The sequence below is a fragment of the Euprymna scolopes genome, chromosome 37 (assembly GCF_053919585.1).
Source record: "Euprymna scolopes isolate OS-2025 chromosome 37, ASM5391958v1, whole genome shotgun sequence".
NCBI classification, from domain to species: Eukaryota; Metazoa; Mollusca; class Cephalopoda; order Sepiida; family Sepiolidae; genus Euprymna; species Euprymna scolopes.
Window position 1 is genome coordinate 54,013,419 of NC_136518.1, and position 22,575 is coordinate 54,035,993.

At 33.9% G+C, this 22,575-nt stretch overlaps 1 protein-coding gene across 1 annotated transcript in view; it reads right to left on the reverse strand.

The window, feature by feature from the left end:
• LOC145261199 (neprilysin-1-like) overlaps window positions 1-22,575 on the reverse strand; it is a 1,350,287-nt gene that overhangs the window by 307,665 nt on the left and 1,020,047 nt on the right. Inside the window, exon 4 of the mRNA XM_080119525.1 lies at window positions 8,555-8,716. Within this exon, the coding sequence (XP_079975651.1) occupies window positions 8,555-8,716 (162 nt within the window). The remainder of the gene's footprint in view (window positions 1-8,554; window positions 8,717-22,575) is intronic.

Here is a 22,575-nt window from a genome sequence, read left to right on the forward strand (position 1 = left end):
CTCTCACATATTTCTGGATCAAATTTCGCATTCTGTTAGACAATGGTGGAAAATCCTGCATTCTTCACATCGAATCTGTTTGCGTGCGTCGAATTTTTTTCTTTCCAAGGTTGCCTGCCAATAGCTAACAGGAATATTTTAATTCCAGATTGCAATCGTCCTGTTCAGTCCAAATCAAGGCCTTACTGATCCTCACATTTAGTTCCTTTGCAACTTTACTCCCAAGATAGGAAAACTGATGTACATTCTAGAGACAGTTTTAGAGATATTCCCATCTTAGTTCAGAAAAAATGTGCTGTGTTTTGCTTGTGTTCACAACCAGTCCAATGCGATCTGTTTGTTTGTTAAATTAATAGAAATCCACTAGAAATTTTAAATTAATAACTATATATTAAAATAAGATAACGCACGTATCTAATCTTGTCATGTTTTGAATTTCAATTTTCTTCTAAACAGTGGATTTCTATTAATTTTAACATGTGCGTATAATTGAGCGCTAACACATTAAACTGGACAATACAATCGCTAGCTTCGACAACTAGAGATTGCGCCAAACACTACCATGGGAAGTAAGAAAAAAGTGTATCTAAACCTTCCCGATGAAAGCTTTTCTATAAGCTGAAAATTATAAATTTTTTAAACAATAAACAATGCACGAGTCTGATCTGTTTTTTGTTTGTTAAGCCATATGTAACCCACGTATAAAGTCGCTCGGAAATAAACTGATATCTTCCCCCTCATTGTTATCAAATGATTCGCTGAAATATTATCTAGTTAACTTTATTAGATTTACACGCGCACAAGCTTTTTATTTATCTATGCTATGTTTGATTTCTTCTGTCAAAACTGTAAGTATATGTAAGCCTCGCATCGGATAAGCATAGGCGAATCAATATTTAATTCCATCTTCGCTGTCAAATCTTCCAACGCCTGCCATTCTTACAGAACACATTTTATTGAATGTCATTTTTTTTTGCGTTTTGACTTCATTACGGATGTCATTTTCTCTTTTTTTAATATACAAGCCTCATTCTTACTCGATAATAAAAACACACAGAAAAATAGACGCCATTCCAAGCAGACCCTTAATCATCGTATTCGGTTTAACGTCTGTTTTATATTCTGGTATGTTTTGGGCGGCTTTCAGAAACTGACTATTCCTAAACTAAACTATTTCTAATCAGATCTGTTAAACCTCATTAAATTCATGAATTATTAGTCTCGAATGCATATAACTTGGTATCGCTTCCCCTTTCCCTTTCTAAGCGGAAATCGCTCTTTTCGGTTTGGGTCGCCGACCTGTTAAGAGGTCTCTCTCCTCGTGGGAGGAGAGGGTCGATTTCTTCCCCTCATGGAAAAAGAGATACAGATACACGACTCGTGGACGACGCAACCTTCTTCTCCAGTCATGCCAGAGAATGCGATTAATTTACTTATCACGAGAGACGATGACTTTTTCCCCATCATGCGAAAATGTGGATGTATAAAATGCGGACGATAAGAAAGGAGAACATGTGAATTTGCTATTCGAACTTTTTCCCAACCGAAGGAAATATCATTGATTAACTGCGTCGGTGACGAGTTGGAAAACATACCAGCAAAAGAAACGAAAAAAAACCCCAAAAGAGACCTGTAAGACTTTGATTACCCCCTCCCCCAAAGACTCGCTCATTTCAATATTCGTAGATATACTTCAAATTCCATAACTTTGAATACATTTCCTTTTCTTTCGTTAAACTCTTCCTTTTTTTATCTGAAATAAATATATTTTTGTATGATTTGGAAAAGTGTCTGTTATCTCGTTATTTCATCGCATTTTTATTGTGTTCGTCATTGTGTCTCTATCCACTTGTTTTATTTTTTTTTTGCTGTGTCATATGTGCAATAAAGGGAAAAATACTTGGGTTTTTGCATTCCCGTGAATTTCTTTATACCCCCCTTTTGGCAACGTGTTACAAAGGTAAACGATATTTGTTTTATCATTAAGTTTCCGTTCATACCCCTACATTATAAATTGCCTTACCACACCTTTTATCGCATATGTAACAAATGGGTGCACTCGTCCGGGATAGTTGAATCTAGTTGTGAGTTAAATCACTGAGGGCTCCGAGTCATATAATCTGTTTGTAGGTAAGACGCGCGGGACAGACGAACACGATAAAAAAATAGCGAAGTTTATAGGATTAGGGGATAGAAAAATGACTAGTGTAGAAGTATTTTAATGTCACCTTCGTGCGAATGCCTTAAAAATTACCCAAGGATGATATTGTGACAATAGGAAGACATTATGGACTAAGTGTTAGACCCGCTCTTTGGAGAGCAGAATTAATTCCTATAATAGAGGAATATCTTAAAAGTCAAAATAAAAACGTTAAGACAGGTATTGATAGTTACATGGAATCTCCCACATTCGAAGGACTGCGTAGCTTGAAAAAGGACGATATTATAGTCATTGGAAAACGTTACGACTTAGCTGTCGAACCCAGTATGAGGAAGACGCAGTTAGAACGAATAGTAACAATACACTTAGTGGAAAATAAGTACCGATATCTGAAGAGAAAATCCGCGTAGAGACAGAGAAAACTAATATAAAATCAGTCAAGCGACTAGTACGGAAGAAGTGAAGGCGTTGATAGACGAGCATATAGGTGCAATAGCCATGTTCACAAATAGTTCTACGCAAGCGAGAAATAGCAAAGTTGATAGGATTAGGGGATAGAAAAATGACTAGTGTAGAAGTATTTTTAAAGTCGCCTTCATGCGAATGCGTTAAAAAATTACCCAAGGACGACATTGTGACAATAGGGAGACACTATGGACTAAGTGCTAGACTTGCTCTTTGTGGAGCACAATTGATTTCTATAGTGGAGAAGTATCTTAATAGTCAAAATAAAAACGTTATGACAGGGGTAGATAGCTTCATAGGATCTCCCACATTCGAAGGACTACGTAGTTTAAAGAAAGACGATATTATATTAATTGGAAAACATTATAACTTAGCTGTCGGAATCAGCATGAGGAAGACGCAATTGGAAAGAATAGTATGGATATGCTTAGTGGAAAATAAAGTATTCGATAAAGCCACGTTAAAATTAGTACTGACAGCTGAAGAGAAAATCCGCGTAGAGACAGAGAAAACTAACATAAAATCAGTCAAGCGACTAGTACGGAAGAAGTGAAGGCGTTGATAGACGAGCATATAGGTGCAATAGCCATGTTCACAAATAGTTCTACGAATTTCCCACCCCAACTAGTTTGTCCTAACCCAGTTAAGCCAAGTAATAGCGATGACGGAATAAATAAAATAAACTACAGAGACGGTGATATTAGTGAGAATAAATTGAAAGAAAAAGCTAAAAACGACAGTAAGGAGAAATTAGAATATAAAGGTGATAAGGACCACGATAATACAAGGAGGACGACAGTTATAAGCTAGATGATACTGATTATGACGACGGCGATAGTAAAAGAATATCTGAGAGGGAGAAACTCATAAAAGGAAGCCAGTGAGACTAAACTTTCTTGTGTTGGAAAGAAGGTTGGTGAAGTTCACGTAAACGACAATAGTAGTAACGAGTACGACGACGATAATGCTGACAGTGATAATCACGAAGACAAGAAACGAAGATGTAGTATATGACCATAGTAAGGATGACGGGGAAGAGAATAATGACGGCAACTATGTACGTGATATTAATAAAGATACACCAAGCGACGAAATTTATGAAGACGGTGACATGTTAAGAGAAATAATTTTCGTCGACATAAAAATTGGTATAAAGAACATCCGTCAGATAAATACTTGGAGGCACTCCCACTCAGGTTAGCGTTTTCTAAGGCGTTAGAAACCACGAGGATTGTGAAAATTGCGTCCACCACTTATTCTAAATTTTATGAAAAAGCCCGACATATCACGCTTTTTAATTTTTTTCTGGTGGGGTGATGTGACCTAATCTTTAAATTGGATTATGTATTTAAATTAAAATGTAAATATTTAATTTTAGGCTGACGAGATATATCGTTTTTTTTAATATTTTGTCGGCGAGGTAAAATAAAACATGATTCCCACAAAATAGGCTAATATAGTAGTTGTTTTGAACCGAGCGAAAGTCTATTAATATACCCCTCTTTAAAACTTGCAGAGACTTTACCGACTAGAGATTTTGTCAAGTCTATTTTTAGACCGGATTGCGAAGCAGAGAAGAAGATGGGGACCGGGATTGGTATCGCTTCTTCTTTCCCTTTAACTGGACACTAGCGGAAATCGCTCTTTTCGGTTTGGGTCGCCGACCTGTTAAGAGGTCTCTCTCCTTGTGGGAGGAGGGGGTCGACTTCTTCCCCTCATATGAAAAAGAGATACAGATACACGACACGGGGACGACGCAACCTTCTTCTCTAGTCATGCCAGAGAATGCGATTAATTTACTTTATCACGAAAGAGACGATGACTTTTTCCCCATCATGCGAAGATGTGGATGTATAAAATGCGGACGATAAGAAAATAGAACATGTGAATTTGCTAGTCGAATTTTTCCCGACCGAAGGAAATATCTTGGATTAACTGTGTCGTTGACGAATTGGGAAACATACCAGCAAAAGGAACGAAAAAAAAGGGAAAACAAAAGAAACCTGTAAGACTTTGATTACCCCCCCCCAAAGACTGTCGCTCATTTCATTACACGTAGATATACTTCAGATTCCATAACTTTGAATACATTTCCTTTTCTTTCGTTTAACTCTTCCTTTTTTATCTTAAATAAACATATTTTTGTATGATTTGCAAAAGTGTCTGTTATCTCGTTATTTCATCGCATTTTTATTGTGTTCGTCCTTGTGTCTCTATCCACTTGTTGTTTTTTTGTTGTGTCATATGTGCGATAAAGAGAAAAATACTTGGGTTTTTGCATTCCCATACATTCCCTTATACCCTTCCCCCTTTTGGTAACGAAATCGTCGTATACGTTACGTCTAATTCGGAAACAAGTTCTCGGACAGTTGTGCGTGGATTGGCTTTGACTAAGGGTCCTCATTGATCATTCTCAACATCCGTCGCCGCCACGAAATTTCTTAAACCACTATTGTGCTGTGCGTTCAATAGTGGTTTCTGGGCCAAACGCTTTGTTTATATCGTGAGCTGTGGCAACAGCTTTTCGGCCTAGCTTGAATTGAATTAAGAAAATTGTGCGAATTTGCCTTTTTTCCACATTGTGATTCAAACGATTAGATAGAGCGAGAAATGCTCTTTGAAATAATATATAAAGTAAAGGTATTATAACGAAAACTTATTTGAAAATACATCATTTGAAATAAAAATTAAAAATTCCGCAACTGCTTTCTACTCAACCTAATACGAATGATCTATCATCATCTCTCAAATTCAGAAACGTGCTTACGCGTTTGTATAAGCGTTGTACTAATTGCGTACGCACATACACGTTTACGTTCGCGCCATTTCTTTTCCGTATGTTCCTTCTCACGATTCTTTGGTTCATCCGCGAAGAAAACGTTATTGTCATTTTTATAACAAGCTTTATTCTTCCTAACAATGTTTCACGATTTTGTAATATTTGTCCGTTTGATAAGAACGCACTAAAAGAAAAAAAACAAAAAACTTTTTTTTTTTTGCGGAGACAATCCTCATTTTTCATTTCACTCGCACGTTTTTCCCGCTTTTTCCTTAAGAATGGGATTTACGGATTTCTTCCTCTTCGTCGTCGTCGCAGAATGGAAGATTAATTTTTGGCTCAGAGATTTTTTTTTACAGCGTTTTTTTTTCTCCCAAGTTTCTACAATTCTCGTTTCAGTGTTTCATTTTAAAAATAATTACTCTTTCTTTCTTTTATTTTCTAGTTTTTGTGTTTTCATAAGACTTGAAAGACACTCGAGGGATTGCAAAAAAAGAAAATTTATTTGACTGCAAGTCTGAAATTGATTTGATCAAATCAAATACAAAAGGATAATAACAAAAAATAAAGATTAACTCAATAACGCAGAAATACAAAGAACTTAGTTTATCTATCTATATATTTCTCTTTGTCTGTCTGTATGCCTGTTTCACATTTTCTGGGAAACTACTGGACCGATCTAGTTGAAATTTTGCATGCACTTTTGTTCTGACAAAGTGCAGCGAATTAAGTATTATGGTATCCGTTCGATGCACAGCTAGGGATTAATAGGGATTATTCACCGCAATACCACATTTACTCTAGAAGTTTTCTTAGAAACAACTGGTCTGATCTGGCTGAAATTTTGTATGGACATTTTTATGATAAGGTAAAGCGAACTAAGGGTTATGACATCCGTTTGATAAACATTCATAGGGATCAATAGATTTTAATCACCACAATACCACATTTACTTTAGAAGTTTTCTTGGAAACTACTGAATCAACCTGGCTTAAGTTTTGTATGACCCTTTTTATGATAAGGTGCAGCGAACTAAGTATTACGATATTAAAGATTGATGGGAATCAGGGATTAATAGGAATAGTATTTAATCTAAAAACTGAGTACTAATTTAACCATATTCAACCATCAATCTGGCATAGAGTACTCCTTCTAAATCAATGCGCTATAACTTTTGCCCATTTTAACGGGCTAAAACGTTTAGTGTATATATATATATATATATATATATATATATATATATATATATATATATATATATATATTACATCACCAGACTAACTTGAAGTTCAGCTATATAATCACTAGGGCTAAGAAAACAACATATTCTTTTCATTGTTTTCACTCTCGAGTGTGTATCCGTTGATATCTTATATGTTTCTATATAGAATTATGTGGTTCTCGGTTGATTAACTGTGTCGGATATATACTCGAGAGTCAAGACAATGAAAATAATATTTTGTTGTCATAGCCCTAATAATCACACATTGCATAAAAGGATACGGCGATGGACACAAAATCAATAAAATATAATAACTCTAGTTCATACCCTATCATTCACCCGTTCTAGAGTAATATTGCTATAGTACCTGGGTATGTCAATTCCCATCTTTATTTAGTTGCTACCGCTTTAAAGCTCGTACAAAGAAAATCATTTCTCTAAATTCCGAAAACGGTGTTGCATCCTGTCAAGGCAATAACTGGTACTCTTAGGAGCTCCCTCCCAGATGTGGCAACAGTACTCCGTTCCGAGACGTATTTGATTCTTGTACAAGAAGAGCATTGCGTCAGGATTGAAATACTTTCTGTAACGGTATAATGATCTCACCATTTTTTCCAGCGATTTTGGCAACGGATGTGATATAGGTCTTCCATTTTAAGTAAGGAGTGAAGATCAGTTCCAGAAATTTGTCAAAGCAAGGTGCTTGCTCAAGGCGAGAGTTGTTCATTTTAATTGATACAAGAACACATTACCCGAAAATACTTCCTTTCTAACTCCTCGGCGTAACATTTACAGGGAACATGAACTGGAATAAATACATTAAGAGCATTGCCAAGGCTGCCGCGAAGAACGTGGGCTCTCTCCACCGTGCTAGAAAACTACTTACGTCTGAAAGTATCCTTTACCTCTGTAAAGCCACCGTTCGCCGATGTATGGAGTACTGTTGTCACATTTGGGCGGGTGCATCTGCTACTTGTCTCCTACTTCTTGACAGGGTTCAAAAGAGAGTCGCCAAACTGATAGGTCCTGAACTGTTATCTAGGCTTTAGCCTCTGTCCCATCGACGAAAAGTTGTATCCCTCTGAATGTTCTACAAGTACTTTAATGGTGAATGCTCTGACGAATTGGAAGCACTTGTACCTCCTTGACGTGAATACCCCGACAAACCCGACAAGCAGCTAAATCTCACCCCTTCACTGTAGAGATCCCTAGGTGTAAGAAAGCCTTCTACTCCAATAGTTTCTTCCTCAGAACTGCTAGACTTTGGAACTCGTTTCCGGGATTCTGTTTTCTTAACTGTACTGACATGCAGAAGTTCAAGTGTAATGCGAACAGACATCTTGCTACTCATTTTCCTTCATAATAGCCCTGCAACTTATGTCCCCGATAGTAGCCCCCTACTTCAAAGTGGCACTGTACCTTGTTTGAGGTGAAAATTGAAAAATAAAATTGGGGTAAAGAGGGGATTTGAGCATTGGTGGTGTAGTACTATTACGACATGTATTCTTCAGAGTTGTTTGATTTGTCCGCTACTTCTATTGTTTCAACTCATTTGGATTGTTGTTTTGGTGTTCTTCATCAATTTGTTGTTCCGACCCTTCATTAAAATACAGCTTCCTATTACAGCAGCTTCTTTTCAAGAACTGCAGACGTGTGGGCCTTTCTTCCTGTTGTCTGTTTATAACCTTGGTCTTGTTAGGCCAATGAGCCTGTTCTGCTTTTGCGATGACCATCTTTCATTCTGTTTATCCCCTTACATCTAGTGGCTTCATGATTTTTCTGGAGCGACTTTCAAAACAAACAAGCAAAAAAAAAAAAAACAACAAAAAAACAAAAACAAAAACAAACAAAACAACAGCAAAAAAAAAAGACATGTATAGAGTTAATCATCTGAAAGACGTTTGTTCAAAAATATTATCGAGCATACCTTTAAGCCGTTCCAGTAACTGATCTCGCAACTTTTCAAATGTACTGTAACTGAGTCGGTCCGCAGGTATTGTGTTCAACCTTTCCCAGGAACCGCAAGCGTAGTCATAAAAGTTATCACACGGCGCAACATTTTTATTGATTGCATCCATCAGTCTTGCCGCTGGAATTAAAAAACATACCATAAAATATTTAAAAGAAGAAAAGGAAAGAATCAGTTATGGCCTGGTCCTTGGCTTTGGTAGAGGCCCTCGTAGAGCGTCTTTGTGCAAAGCCAAGAACTACACCAACAGCTAATATTAATTGGGTATAAAAGTTATGTATTAGAAAAGGTAGCAAATAAAGGATATATATATATATATATATATATATATATATATATATAATTTTAGTCATTCAATAAATTGAAAAAAATATGACGTGAAATGGTTAAATTTATAATCAAAACATTTTTATTATGATATGTAAGACAAAGAATACATTTGAAATGTTATAACTCCTTATCCTATAGGATTTCGATGTCTACCATCTCTTCAGAGGAGAAAATATTAGCAAATAATTATAATGGCTTACACCTGATTTCCTAAAGTCCGTGATATATATATATATATATATATATATATATATATATATATATATATATATACTTATTTACCAGTGGTGAAAAAACCGGAATAGAGTGCTCAATGTGTAGCCAGAGCAGTATATAAGACATTTATTACTGTGAGTCCAGAATGAGTTTACATATTGTTTCAACTAGAGGAAGATCCCCAAAGAGAGGAAATGTCCAACTAGCATCGTCAGAATTCATAGATTCTGACGATGCTAGTTGGACATTTCCTCTCTTTGGGGATCTTCCTCTAGTTGAAACAATATGTAAACTCATTCTGGACTCACAGTAATAAATTTCTTATATATATATATATATATGTATATATATATACGCACATATATACATATATATATATATATATATATATATGTGTGTGTGTGTGTGTGTGTGTGTGTGTGTGCGCTTATGCGCTGATCTTCATATAATGATAAGATCACTGACTCATATTATATTCATTTAATAAAATAAATATTTAAAATTCAACAACATTTCTCCCGGTTAAGGTTAGCCGAATGGATATGGTCCTCGCAAATAAGACCAGAGACGGCTTCTTCCACAGGGTTCGAATCTATCAACTGGTGTTAATCGTGACACTGAAGATTCCCGAAAAGATGACACACTAGTGTCTGTAGATATTTGATAATTATTATAGTAAATAATATATATATATATATATATATATATATGCACACGTATATATAATAAATTAAAGTTTGGAATTACTTTTTGGAGCGATCGATTACGTTTTGAAATTCTGTAAATTAATTAATTTACGACTAATTTATTATGCAACAAGAATACAAAATTTAATGTTTTTTCTTTAATCCATGAATTTTTAATAAATGGTTCATATCATCATAGGAAATTATTTAGCAAAATAATGTTTATAAGGAGTCATAAATTTTGCTATTAGCACATAAATTGAAAAACTATAAAGCTTGTATGAAAGGCCTAAGAGAAGTTAAGATTATATATATATATATATATATATATATATATATATATATATATATGTGTGTGTGTGTGTGTGTGTGTGTATGTGTGTGCGTGTGTGTATGTAAGGGGCATAATAGATTCACTGATTGATATAATAGTTAAGTGATTGATTTTGCGCTACGAAACAGATACTGTCAAGAATTGTAAATGTCAACTGAATTAAATGAATAAATTATAAGATGGTTAACATCACGAACTTTGGAATATAGTCGTTTGTGATTTATTCAGTATATATATATATATATATATATATATATATATATATATATATATATATATATATATAAACCCTTCACCGGACTGTCCATTCATGTGAAATCTTTTTATCATTTTTTCTTTTACCTCCTATTCCCCTTACCTCACCTTTTTTTTTTTTTTTAACCAAGTAAGATCTTTGACTTACTTGTGGTTTCATTAAATACTTTTACATGCAAAGTCCGATCCCGCATTTTGCTAATTCCTGATGAGAAGGAGAGTATTTCTTCGAAACTCCGCGGTTTAATGACTATCCACTTATCTTGTGCTTCCTTTTTAAAATTAAATATGTTTTTAACTCTTTTTCAAGATGTTTTTTTAACATGTTTTATTAATCATTTGTTCATATATATATATATATATATATATATATATATATATATATATATATGTGTGTGTGTGTGTGGAACATGCCTGCGTAATAAAATGAAAATAAAATGAAACATTCAGAGAATAGATGTGTTACCAAGAGCAAATACAACCTAAAACACAAACAGAGTTTTATAGAGGAAAAATTGGGAAAACCACCCAATTTTTTCTTAACAAAATATTTGTATACAAGAACAATAATATAAAGATTATTTTCCAACATAAAAATCTTCATAATAAAACCCGTGTTTGGCTACAGAAGTTGAGTAAATAGCAGTTCCTATTCAATATGTTCATAGTGATTACTATGCGTATCTAGGTAAGTTATGTGAGTGCTTTGCAGCGTGGCATTGTGTATGTGTGCACGTTAATCTTGTTCTTGTTAGTGCGTGTATAGATGTGCATGAAAACCAGAATATGTTAATCATTTAGTTATTTCGCCTTGCAGCGCCGGTCCAAAAGATATGGCTGAGGTGTTGAGTAGACGTTCTTGGATTCCTTTCATTCAGCGACTGGTGAAGTCTGTCTAAAACTGATTTCTTGACCAAGAATTTCTAAGCTCGGATTGACTTACAACATTAACATGTCGGTGTTATTTTTGGGGTCAGGAAGGTTGGAAAAATTAACCGGATGAAGGTGTTGGGCAGACGTTCTTGGATTCCTTTGTGCAGCTGATGAAGTCTGGAAAGAACTGATTTTGGTGAACAGGTTTTATATGAATTTTCAAAATCGCTCTGGCTTACTTCTTTTACATAGACGTGTTACCTTCTGGAGCTTGAAGTTGGGATGAAAATAGTTTTGTTGGAGGGAGCAATACGTCACAATGATATCATAATGTCAGGGGAAGCTCTGACCGACATTATGGAAAAGTCGGGCAGAGCAAACCAGCCTACTGATCTGCTTTTTGAAACAATAAACAAGTTAGAGAGGGCACTGGCCGCGTTTTGAAACAATAAACATAGGCTGGAAAAATAGGTTATGGCGATAATAAAAAGGACAGGCCACATAGACAAAAGATACATTTTTGAAAACAACACTCCACCTCCGATCCCAACCGTGTTCTGATGTATTTGTTGTCAGTTGAATGTAAATGAAAAATAAACAAACCAAACTTGAAGAGTTGTAAAAAGCGTCATTTGTTTTTCATTCAAACGAAAATAATTTTTCGTTTCGTACGTCTGAAATTTAAAACGCAACCGACGCCTTATTTTAGTGCCTTCTGCGACACAAATACTTCACAAACTCATGTATATATAACAGTCTGAGTTCATACGTTGATGTTAAAACTTCCTTGTTTTGTACAGTGACGGAGAAGGAGAATTCAAACGAAGCTGAGCAATAAAGTGTGTAAACAATTAGAGCCATTTGCTTCTCAGTGTTCGTTGGAATCACTCGGTGATTCAATCGCCATAGCCCCTTACATCTAAGTGCCAATATGTTTTGTTTGAAAGAAGAAAAAGAATAAAAGAAAAATCTCTGTGGTCGAATATATTTAAAAATGTATAAAAGCTGCAATGTTTGTTTTTGATTCGCACGTTCTAAAAAGATACACATGCAGATGGATGGAGCATCAAATGTTCTTGTTTCCTAACGAAATACTGATTGACTAAAAATATGGTAAAACTTGCAGAGTATGCGCGGTTTTACGATTGTTGCAAAAATGGAACGGAAATTTAAATTTCGTTCCGTTTTATTCTTTTTTTTTTTTTTAAATTGTACCCGAAAAACGAAAATAATCGAAAGAATAACATTCAACAATCGTACTTTTTATGCATAAAAAAAACCCCGAAATATTTTTTTCTTTATCTAAAAATAAAATTTTATTAAGAAAAACGAAATAATTAATTTTTAAACGGAAAAGGAATCAATTTTGTATGCTTTTTTGGTATTTTTTTTTTTCATAAGCCCAACTCACCGTTAATAATAATAATAATAATAATAATAATAATAATAAACCTTGATTTCCCATCAAATTGAAACTGTATCCTTAAAACCATCAAATTGTTTCTTAATTGATAACAACAAAAGAGCCGACAAGAATCCGTTTTAATAATAAAAATATTTGCTTTCGCATTTTAAGCATTTGGTTTCTTATTTGTAACCAAGGGTTTCAAATATTTTTATTTTGTATTTGAATTATTCGGAATACTGTTTTCATGCTGAGATGAGAACAGTAGCCTAAAGTGATCTAAATTATCGATCCTCATCTAAAAAAAAAAAAAAAAAAAAAAAAAAATGCGAAACCTAACAATACTCCTATTTTGTTAGGTGTAGGAATTCTATTTCGCTTTTCCGCATTGAAATGCCGACTTTTATAGGGTTTCAAGTATGCTTACAACGAATAAACACCCTAACCTCTCCGTGTTAAAAACGGCTTTCGGAATAGAAACCCCAACCTCCTCATGTTGAGAATGGCTTTCGGAATAAACACCGCTAATCTTATCGGTATACCCGAAAACCTATAAAAGTTGACATGTCGAATTTGAATGATGAGTTGGACGTAATGTAAAAAGGTACCGAATTTAAAACGGAACGAAATTTAAATTGCCGTTCCATTTTTACAACAACCGTAAAACAGCGCACACTCCGCAAGTTTTACCAAAAATATTTTTTCAAAGACATATTATATATTAAAAAAAAATCTAACAGTCATAAATACCAATCTCCTTTTGTATCTTTAGCGAAAGATGATATCACCTTAAAATAAAAACAATCATCTCAAGTTAATGGCTTGGAGCTAAAATCATTCGAGTCTGTAAACTCTTGTATCAGAATTGCATCTTTATTTCCGTTTTTGTCTCTTTTCTATGAGTTTTGAGAAGCGATAAAAATGGCGTTTATTTTTCTATCTATATTTTTTTCGCTTATGACGCCAGAAGGACGTCTGACTCGAAGTCTGCAATAAACGATGTCTGGTCAGATTTGTTTTCCGATATCAAACCTCATCTGTAATACAACTTCCGGCGAGAGTTTTATCTGATCAGTATTCGATAGTTTTCATTTTCTTTATCCTTAACTTTTAACAAATGTATACATTTCACACCAAAACCACTCCTTTAATTTCACAAAGGCACAAGACAGTAAAATTTGCGCATGAGGAGCCGCAGCGAAGACATCTTGAATCGGCGCTAATTATGAATTCTGATACCATCAAAGAAACAGCTTTTACCATTTTTCATCTCTCCTTGCATATATATATATATATATATATATATATATATATATATATATATATATATATATATATATATATATATATATATATATATATATATATATATACTAGCATAGGTGCCCGGCGTTGGCCGGGTATTTGGAGGTGTATGTTGAGCAAAAAAAAAAAAAAAAAAAGAAAAAAAAAAAGCGGTCAATTTTTTAAAAAATTTGACCCCTACTATAACCCCTTAAAATTTATTGTTTTGAGCTCAAATCAAGTTATTAAGTTAGATCCATGCCAAAGGAATCTACATCTAAAATTTCAAGTGTGTAGACCCAAAATTGTCGAAGGAGTTTGGTAGAGTTCTCAAAGGTCAAATCTTTGAACTTTGACCCCTTAATCGTCAAATTTCTGGCCCAAAACTGATCACATCGATTTTCCCAAATCTCAGTACCCTGTATATCAACTTTCAAGTCTGTAGACTAAAAATTGACAGAGTTATTGTGTAGGGAAATGTACACACACATACAGACAGACGCTTTCACTTTTATAGATATATAGATATATATATATATAGTCATCCACATATCGTACTTTTCGCTGTTTCACAACTCATCATATATATATATATATATATATATATATATATATATATATATGTATGTATGTATGTATGTATTAGTGATGGGAGCACTCCAATATTTTCCACGATTCCGATATAATTACCGATTCGGTACTAAATTTCCGATTCTGATACAATTACCGATTCCGATACTTTATAAATTCTCTAAATATTTAAATATACAGTCGTTATTTTTTTCGGATTACCGTAAAACACATGTTAAATGCGCAAATACTTTCCTAAACGGAAAAAAAAAAAATGCACTTGTAGAAATCATCTACCGATTTTAATTTTAGTTAAAAAACAGAAAATATTTATTATTTTATCATTTTTACCGGGAAAGGAAGATTTTGCTTCATATTACTACGTAATCAAACAAAAAAGACAATTAAAAGAATCGTTTTGGCATCGGAAAATATGTACAAATTTTTCCGATTCCGGTGCCGATTCTGATACCCCTGAATGTTTCGATTACTTTTAATCATCCCAATACTAATATGTATATATATTAGTGGCCACGTAAGGACACAGGGGACACAACCGAAGCAGCAAAACTGAAGCTTACTAGCAGGACACTATATATAGAAATGTAGGTAAATTTCGGCATATTTTATTGGTTTGTAAATATAGGTTCTTTTTTTTTACCAATATTTATAAAATTTTAACCATAGATATGTATTATAATCTTTCAAAAGGCTGCAAATTTTCATCCCATAGAACCAAAGATATGGTCATTTCAGTATTCAATTTAGCTTCCAGTGTATATATATATATATATATATATATATATATATATATATATATATATATATATATATATATATATATAGAGAGAGAGAGAGAGAGAGAGAGAGAGAGAGAGACATATAGAGATAGATAGATAGATGGCAATTTTATAAGTTCCAAATCTCAACGACTATTGACCAGAATTTTAACAAATGAAGGCTCGTTGGAAAGGTAATGAACTGAATTGTGTAGAAGGTTAGATACCATTTGCGCGTAAGGTCCCACATTAATGGGAATAATTCATTATGCAGACCCTATTTTTAGCACTTTTTTTTACAGCCATAAAATGTTTCAATCATAGTGATTTGTTTTCCTAGTTTTGCTTATGAATTACAAAATATCTGATATTTCCTCCAAGGCTACAAGTTTTCCTTTCTTTATCTCTTATGGATATTATGTATTAACCACTGGTAAAAATTCGGTACTTATTAAGGCAGAGGAGACAGATCAACTTTCTTTAAATATGTTATTTTTAGCGAAAACAATATTACTTATTTAATTGCCGTGTCAAAAATAGTAATATATCCCGAAATGACGAAAATTCATCGAATACACAGTTATTTATAGTTAAAAGTAATTTTTACGGAAAATGGGAGCATATTTTTGATTACATCGTAATGGCGTCCAACTTGTATACCCTATAACGATAGACTTTTATTTATTTACTAAAAACAATATAGCCGTTGTTCTACTCGATGAGTTTTCGTTATTTTTTGATATATTACTATTTCGACATGACAATTAAGTAATTTAATTTTTGCTTAAAATGACATATTTAAAAAATCAATCTGTAGCATCTCCCTTAATGAGCACTATCAATTCATATTTTAATGCTTCGAAAAATATATATAAAAAAAAATTAATACAGTAGAACCGCTGGATACGGCATGAAAAATTAGTAACAAAATACAGTACATTATATAATACACATGTATTTAATCAAATAACATTATAAATAACACCGTAAAGCTGGACGAATACGGTAACCAGGGGTCGGAAAAAACATCATATTCCACATAGTAACTTGAAAAAACCGTATTCTAGGGATGCTGTATTCCGGGGTTCAACTGTATATATATTTTTCCAACGCCCCAAATCAAATCACATATCTGATTACTTATTTTTCTAAAATGAATTATTTAAAATGTAAAACAAAACATTTTATTATCTTATACAAAAAAATAAACACCCCAAAACAATCACACGACCTATTTGAATGATTATTTTCGTAAAAGAAATTACTCAAAATAATAAAAAAAGCAGACATGAAAGAGTATAAGAAGGCTATAGCAATGCAAGGAACTGGTTGTTGTATTAGCGTGACATATGAACAAATATGGCAAAACGAAAAAAATCTTATTTGTTATTTGATTTAACTTCGTATATCCATTTATTTTTCAAGATAATCACAATACAGATCAGTAAATATGAACTTACTGGTTGATATTACTGGGATGGTGGAGGTCTTAATATTTCGAGATAAAATCCCCTTTTCAAAAAGCAAACTACACTTCTCTCTAAAAAAAACAACTTTTTTTCTGTTTTTCTTTAATACCTATTTGATTACTTATGTTCCTATTTACTTGTCTCCCTACGAGGGCAGAGTTAGACACCAAGGTCGATTTTTAATGTTGGAGAAGGAACAAAATAAAATTTTTCTCAGCCGTGAAAGATTTCTATTCCACTTACCGAGAAAAAAAAATGAAGCGTAGCATCAGAACAGATACTACACTTTTTAATATTAGGAACTAATTCGGACCTTATGCCGTTTACTACGGAGATGGGCGTTCCCCTGGTTTTCTCTCTTTCCTATCAGTGTCGACTGTGAGCTCGGAGTGCAAGGTTCGAATTCCGTTAGGTTTACTGTATCACATTCACTAAAACTCTCGAGAAAATTATGAAACATTAGATCCTCCCATTAACTATGGATGAAATAGTATAATCTGAAGCCTTCATTATTAAATTAATTAAAAATAATTAATTTTGCGCTTTTATATTATACAAACGAAAAAAAAAATTGAATTTTAAGTGAAACAAATAGTATCTACATAATTGTCAGGTCTCAAATAGTAACTTAACCAAAAATTACGAAAAACCATAAGGTATAAAAATAATTATTAACGAAAAAAGAAATTTGTGAAACAAAGCGATTATCACTATATTACGTTAACAACTTTATTAAAAACAGTTTTCCATTAATAATTATTTTTCTACCTCACCGTTTTCCGTAATTTTTGGATATGCCACTATTTGCGACATGACAATTACTTGGTTGCCATAAGTTTTGCTTAGAATTCTATATTTTTGTCGTTTGTATAATATAGAAGCACCTTTATTTTAAAGCTCGCTTTTATTAAGGTACCATTAAAGACCCGCACTTATTTTCTGAAACTCAATTTTGCAATTAAAAAAACAAAACAAAACAGTGTGATTTCAGTTTTCTCTTAGTATTTTTAAGAAAAATATATTTCCTTTAAGCATTTTTATATTTTATTCTGAAGCAACAAAACCTTTCTCGTCATTAGAGAGAGAAAAAAAACTTATACATTTCAAGCAAACCGTTTTTTTCTTTTCTTTTCCTTTTTATTTTTTTGTCAAATGAACTTGTCGCTCTCAAGAGGTTTTCGTAAACGAACTTATTTTTAAACGGACATTTTTTTTTCTTTTATCCTTTTTGTTTTGTTTTGCAAACATAATTTAATGCTAACTTTATACTGAAAAACCAAATGTTGATGTTTGAAAAATTCCTAAACTGATACCAACAATTATTGTGTAATAAAGTTATTTCTACGTTTCTGCATTTTTTTTTAGATGAGGATTCGTATTATTTGGATTCTTCGAACTACTGTTCTCATCTTAAGTGTCATTTTTATAACGTTTCGTTCGATGTAACTTCCGACTTTCTTCAGATGTATCTTGTCGAACTCAGGAATGTTTCTGTCGAACTCGGGAATTTGGACAGAATTTCGAACGGAACTCTTAATTTATTTAACAGGAATAGCCTGCTCTCGTTCCGCCAGCTATGGCTGATTAGACATCCTTAGTAATTCGCAATTGTATTTTTCGGTCGCCCACACTGAGAATTGAACCTTCAACCTTCAGATGAGCATCACTTCTCTATCCCATCGACGAAATGTTGCATCTCTCTGCCTGTTCTACAAGTATTTTAATGGTGGATGCTCTGATGAACTACAAGCCCTTGTATCCTCTCGATGTAAAGACCCAGAAAACCCGATAATCAGCCAAATCCCACCCCTACACAGTAGAGACCTAGATGTAAAAAAAACCTTCTACTCTAATAGTTTTTTCCTCAGAACTGCTAGACTCTAGAACTCCCTTCCAGGTTCATATTTTCTCAACTGTACTGACATGCAAAACATCAAGTGTAATGCGAACAGAATCTTGCTGCTCAACTCCCTACATAGTATCCCTGCAACTTAGGTTCCCGATATTAACCCCCTTACATTAAAGTTGCACTGTGTCTTGTTTAGGGAGAAAATGTAAAAAAAAAAAAAAAAAAAAAAAAGGATTTTTCCAAGTACTCGAACTACTGCGCCACGTGATTATTTAGGACCTCTATTCAGTCATGGCTGACAGAACGAGAACATGCTACCCCTGTGAAGTAAATAAACGGTTCTGTTTGAATTTCTGTGTCCAAATTCCAGAGTTCAACAAAAACCTTCCCGAGTTCGACAAAACACACCTGAAGAAGGTCGGAGGTTATATCGACCGAAACGTTGTGAAAATGACACTGAAGATGAGAATAGTAGTAAGAATCTTAATAGTACAAATAAAGTTGTTTCGTTTTTATTTCGATAGATTTTATGTTCAGGTTAGGAGCAAAGAGTAGTATCTGTTCGGATATTACGCTTCATCGTTTCGATTCTTGATCAGTGAAGGATAAACCCTTCTTGACTAGGATTTTTATTTTTGTCTCAATCCAGAGAGTCTGATTTTATCGAGTTAGATTTTTTTCCATATGAAAAACTGACCTTGTGTCTAACTCTGTTCTCGTGGGGAGGCAAGTAAATAAGGAGTGCATGTAGGTCTCTGTTAGATATCATGAATATCATACCAGTTGTCCACATTAAGAACTGATCTTGTGTCTAACTCTGCCCTCGTGGGGAATTAATTAAATACGTATGTATGTAGGCTTCCATTAGTCAGTGTCAACTGTGAGTATCTTACTAGTTGTTCTCATTACAAAATCAACTTTGTGTCAAACTCTACCCTTGTGGGAAGGCAAATAAGTAGGGACTTTATGTAGGCTCACATCGGCCATGGTTGACCGTGTGTAACATACTAAATATTCGTTTGACTGGAGTATCGACATTTATAGATGTAGAGTATATATATATATATATATATATATATATATATATATATATATATATATATATATATATATATATTATTTATCTTCCACCAGACAATCCATTCATGTGTAATCACCTTTTTCTTCACCATATTCCCTCTGCTTCACTTTTTTGTTTCCAAGTAAGATCTTTGACTTACTTGTTGTTTCATCAAATACATTTTTATGCAAAATTCGATCCCGCATTTTGCTAATACCTACCCTCTGATGAGAAGGAAAGATTTTTTCGAAACTGCGCGGATTAAGGGCTATCCACTTATCTAGTGTTTCCTTTTCAGATTAAATATGTTTTTAACTCATTTCAAAATGTTTTTAACATGTTTTATTAACTGTTTGCTCGTATATATATATATATATATATATATATATATATATATATATATATATATATATATATATATATTTATACTCTATGAATTTGGGCTTTTGTGTGTTGATATTCATATTACAAACCCTTTTTTTCTATTTATTTAAAAAAAAAACACAACATTGTTAATATGGGTCGTGGAATTACATTCATCTGCAAAAGATCTAGCTAATTTGCATATTCTTTTTAACATTCATTTTAATTAATTTTCTATTTTTTTTTTCGGTTTTCTCATAGGATGACCATCATTAGTTAACTATTAACGTACAAAAGAAAAAGTAAATCGTAAGCTAAACGTCTTGGTTTTGATTCTCGGTGGTGGCGCACGAGTCATTTTTTATTTAACTTTTTAAATCATTACTATACATTGGGTCCAATATGATATAATAATAAATACGAAATATCCATTGATCAAAATATCATATTTTATGACCGGGCAATGCCGGTCGGCCTGCTAGTACACACACACACATACACACGTATATATATTTAAGAAAAAATGCTGCACACACACACACACACACACACACACACACACACACCTACCCCCCCCACACGCATATATGTTTAAGAAAAAAATGCGCGTGTAAGTAATATACGTATATGAGCATTTGGCAGCGTGGCATTGTGTATGTGTGTCCCTTTACATTGTTTTTATTACTGTGTCTATAGATGTGAGTATCAATTTGTGTCTGGTTTCTTGACACTTGCTAGTATGCAAGAAATTGCGCTCAAAATGAATAAGGCTTGTACGTGAGTCCTTGAAGATTTTTTCTTTGTCTGCTACTCCAACCAAACACACAAGAGAGGGGATCTTTCAGTACTGTGAAGTCGCTATATATCTAGCTTTTGGTTGTTTGCTTCATAGTAGTTTCTAATTTACTATTTTGATATAGACTTGTTACTTTTCGGATTAAAATGCTATTCATAGGGTAAAAATAAATTTGAGTTAAAACCTTCCTGTGAAAACTCATTTGCTATGGAGGAGTGAGGAGGAAAACGAGAAAGAAAGAGTATACCAATTAGAGTTATCTGCTTTTTAGGGTTTGCAGAAATCAGTTTGCTTAGTCGCCATACCTCTTTTTGTCCACTTTTTTTACAAAGGAATCACCACTTATCCAGGCTAAGAGACCACTCGAGGATAAGGGTTAAAGAGTGTAGATTAGTCAAAAGGACAATATCATAGTGATCATTAGAAACACACGCACACGCACGCACGCACACACACACATGCACACACACATGCATACGCGCACACACACGCGCACACACACGCGCACACACACGCGCGCACACACGCACGCACACACACGTACGCACACACACAGGCACACGCACACACACATACACACATACACACACACAAACACATACACACACGCGCACACACATACAAACACACACACATGCATTTTTCGATTGGTTTCTCTGAATTAGCAAGTGAATATTTAGTATCCAATAGGATGCCCCATTCTTCAACAAAAACAAAAATAAAATGAAATAAAAAAAGTAACATTCAATTGTAAGGTTGTGCTGCAGAATATATATTGCATAATGTGATACAATTGAGTGTATGAATATCTTCACTCGACAATCTGCATAAAATTGAACTTCCGGTATAACAGGAGGTTTTGAGAACGTATATCAGAAAGTATTGTCGTAAAACAAATCATATACCATTCACTATGATAATGCAATCCGTACAGCTACATAATAATCTTCGTCTGTTGGAGTGAGGAATCACCATCTTAAAGATGATGGATGACTCGCGCTGGAGTTTGTTTAAACAGAAGCTAGTTTGCACAGGGCCAACCTTACACTATCATCACCACCATCCAGGAAAGGGTTGAGAGCTGGAGACCAGATGAAATGCAGGAGCTGCTGGAGGCATCGATATCCCCCTAGATACAGTACCTGTTAGATTGTGGTGTCGTCTGCATAAATGTCTACGAATGACCTAAGAATACGCTTTGGGAGATCATTGATGAAGATCAGGATGGAACCATGGGGGGGGGACATCAGCGTTAATACTGTTAGCTTCAAATTTCTTCCCATCAACGACTATTATAAACCATTAATAGAGAAAGGATTTAATAATAATTGAGAAGATATAGCTGGAAATCTTGTTCATTTTTTTTCTACATGGTAGTCACCACTTATCAAGGCCCGGAGGCCACTCTGGGATAAAGGTAATTGCGTGTACAGTAATCAATGGGATAATATCGTAGTAATCGTTAGTAATGGAGATTTGATAAAGTGTCTTACTTAAGGGGCGGTTCATCAGGAATTTCTTTATGTTGGACTTGAAGACATCCAAGTTGTAGTCAGGTGGAAAAACAAGCAAACGAAAGAGAGTTCCACAGGCGTCCAGTTCTAAGAAAGAAGCTTTGTTCATGGAATCTACATTTGATTTAGGCAAAGATAAAGAGTGGGGAAGATTATTGACAGTGGTTTCAGCTAGACGGGTGTTTTTCGTGAAAGA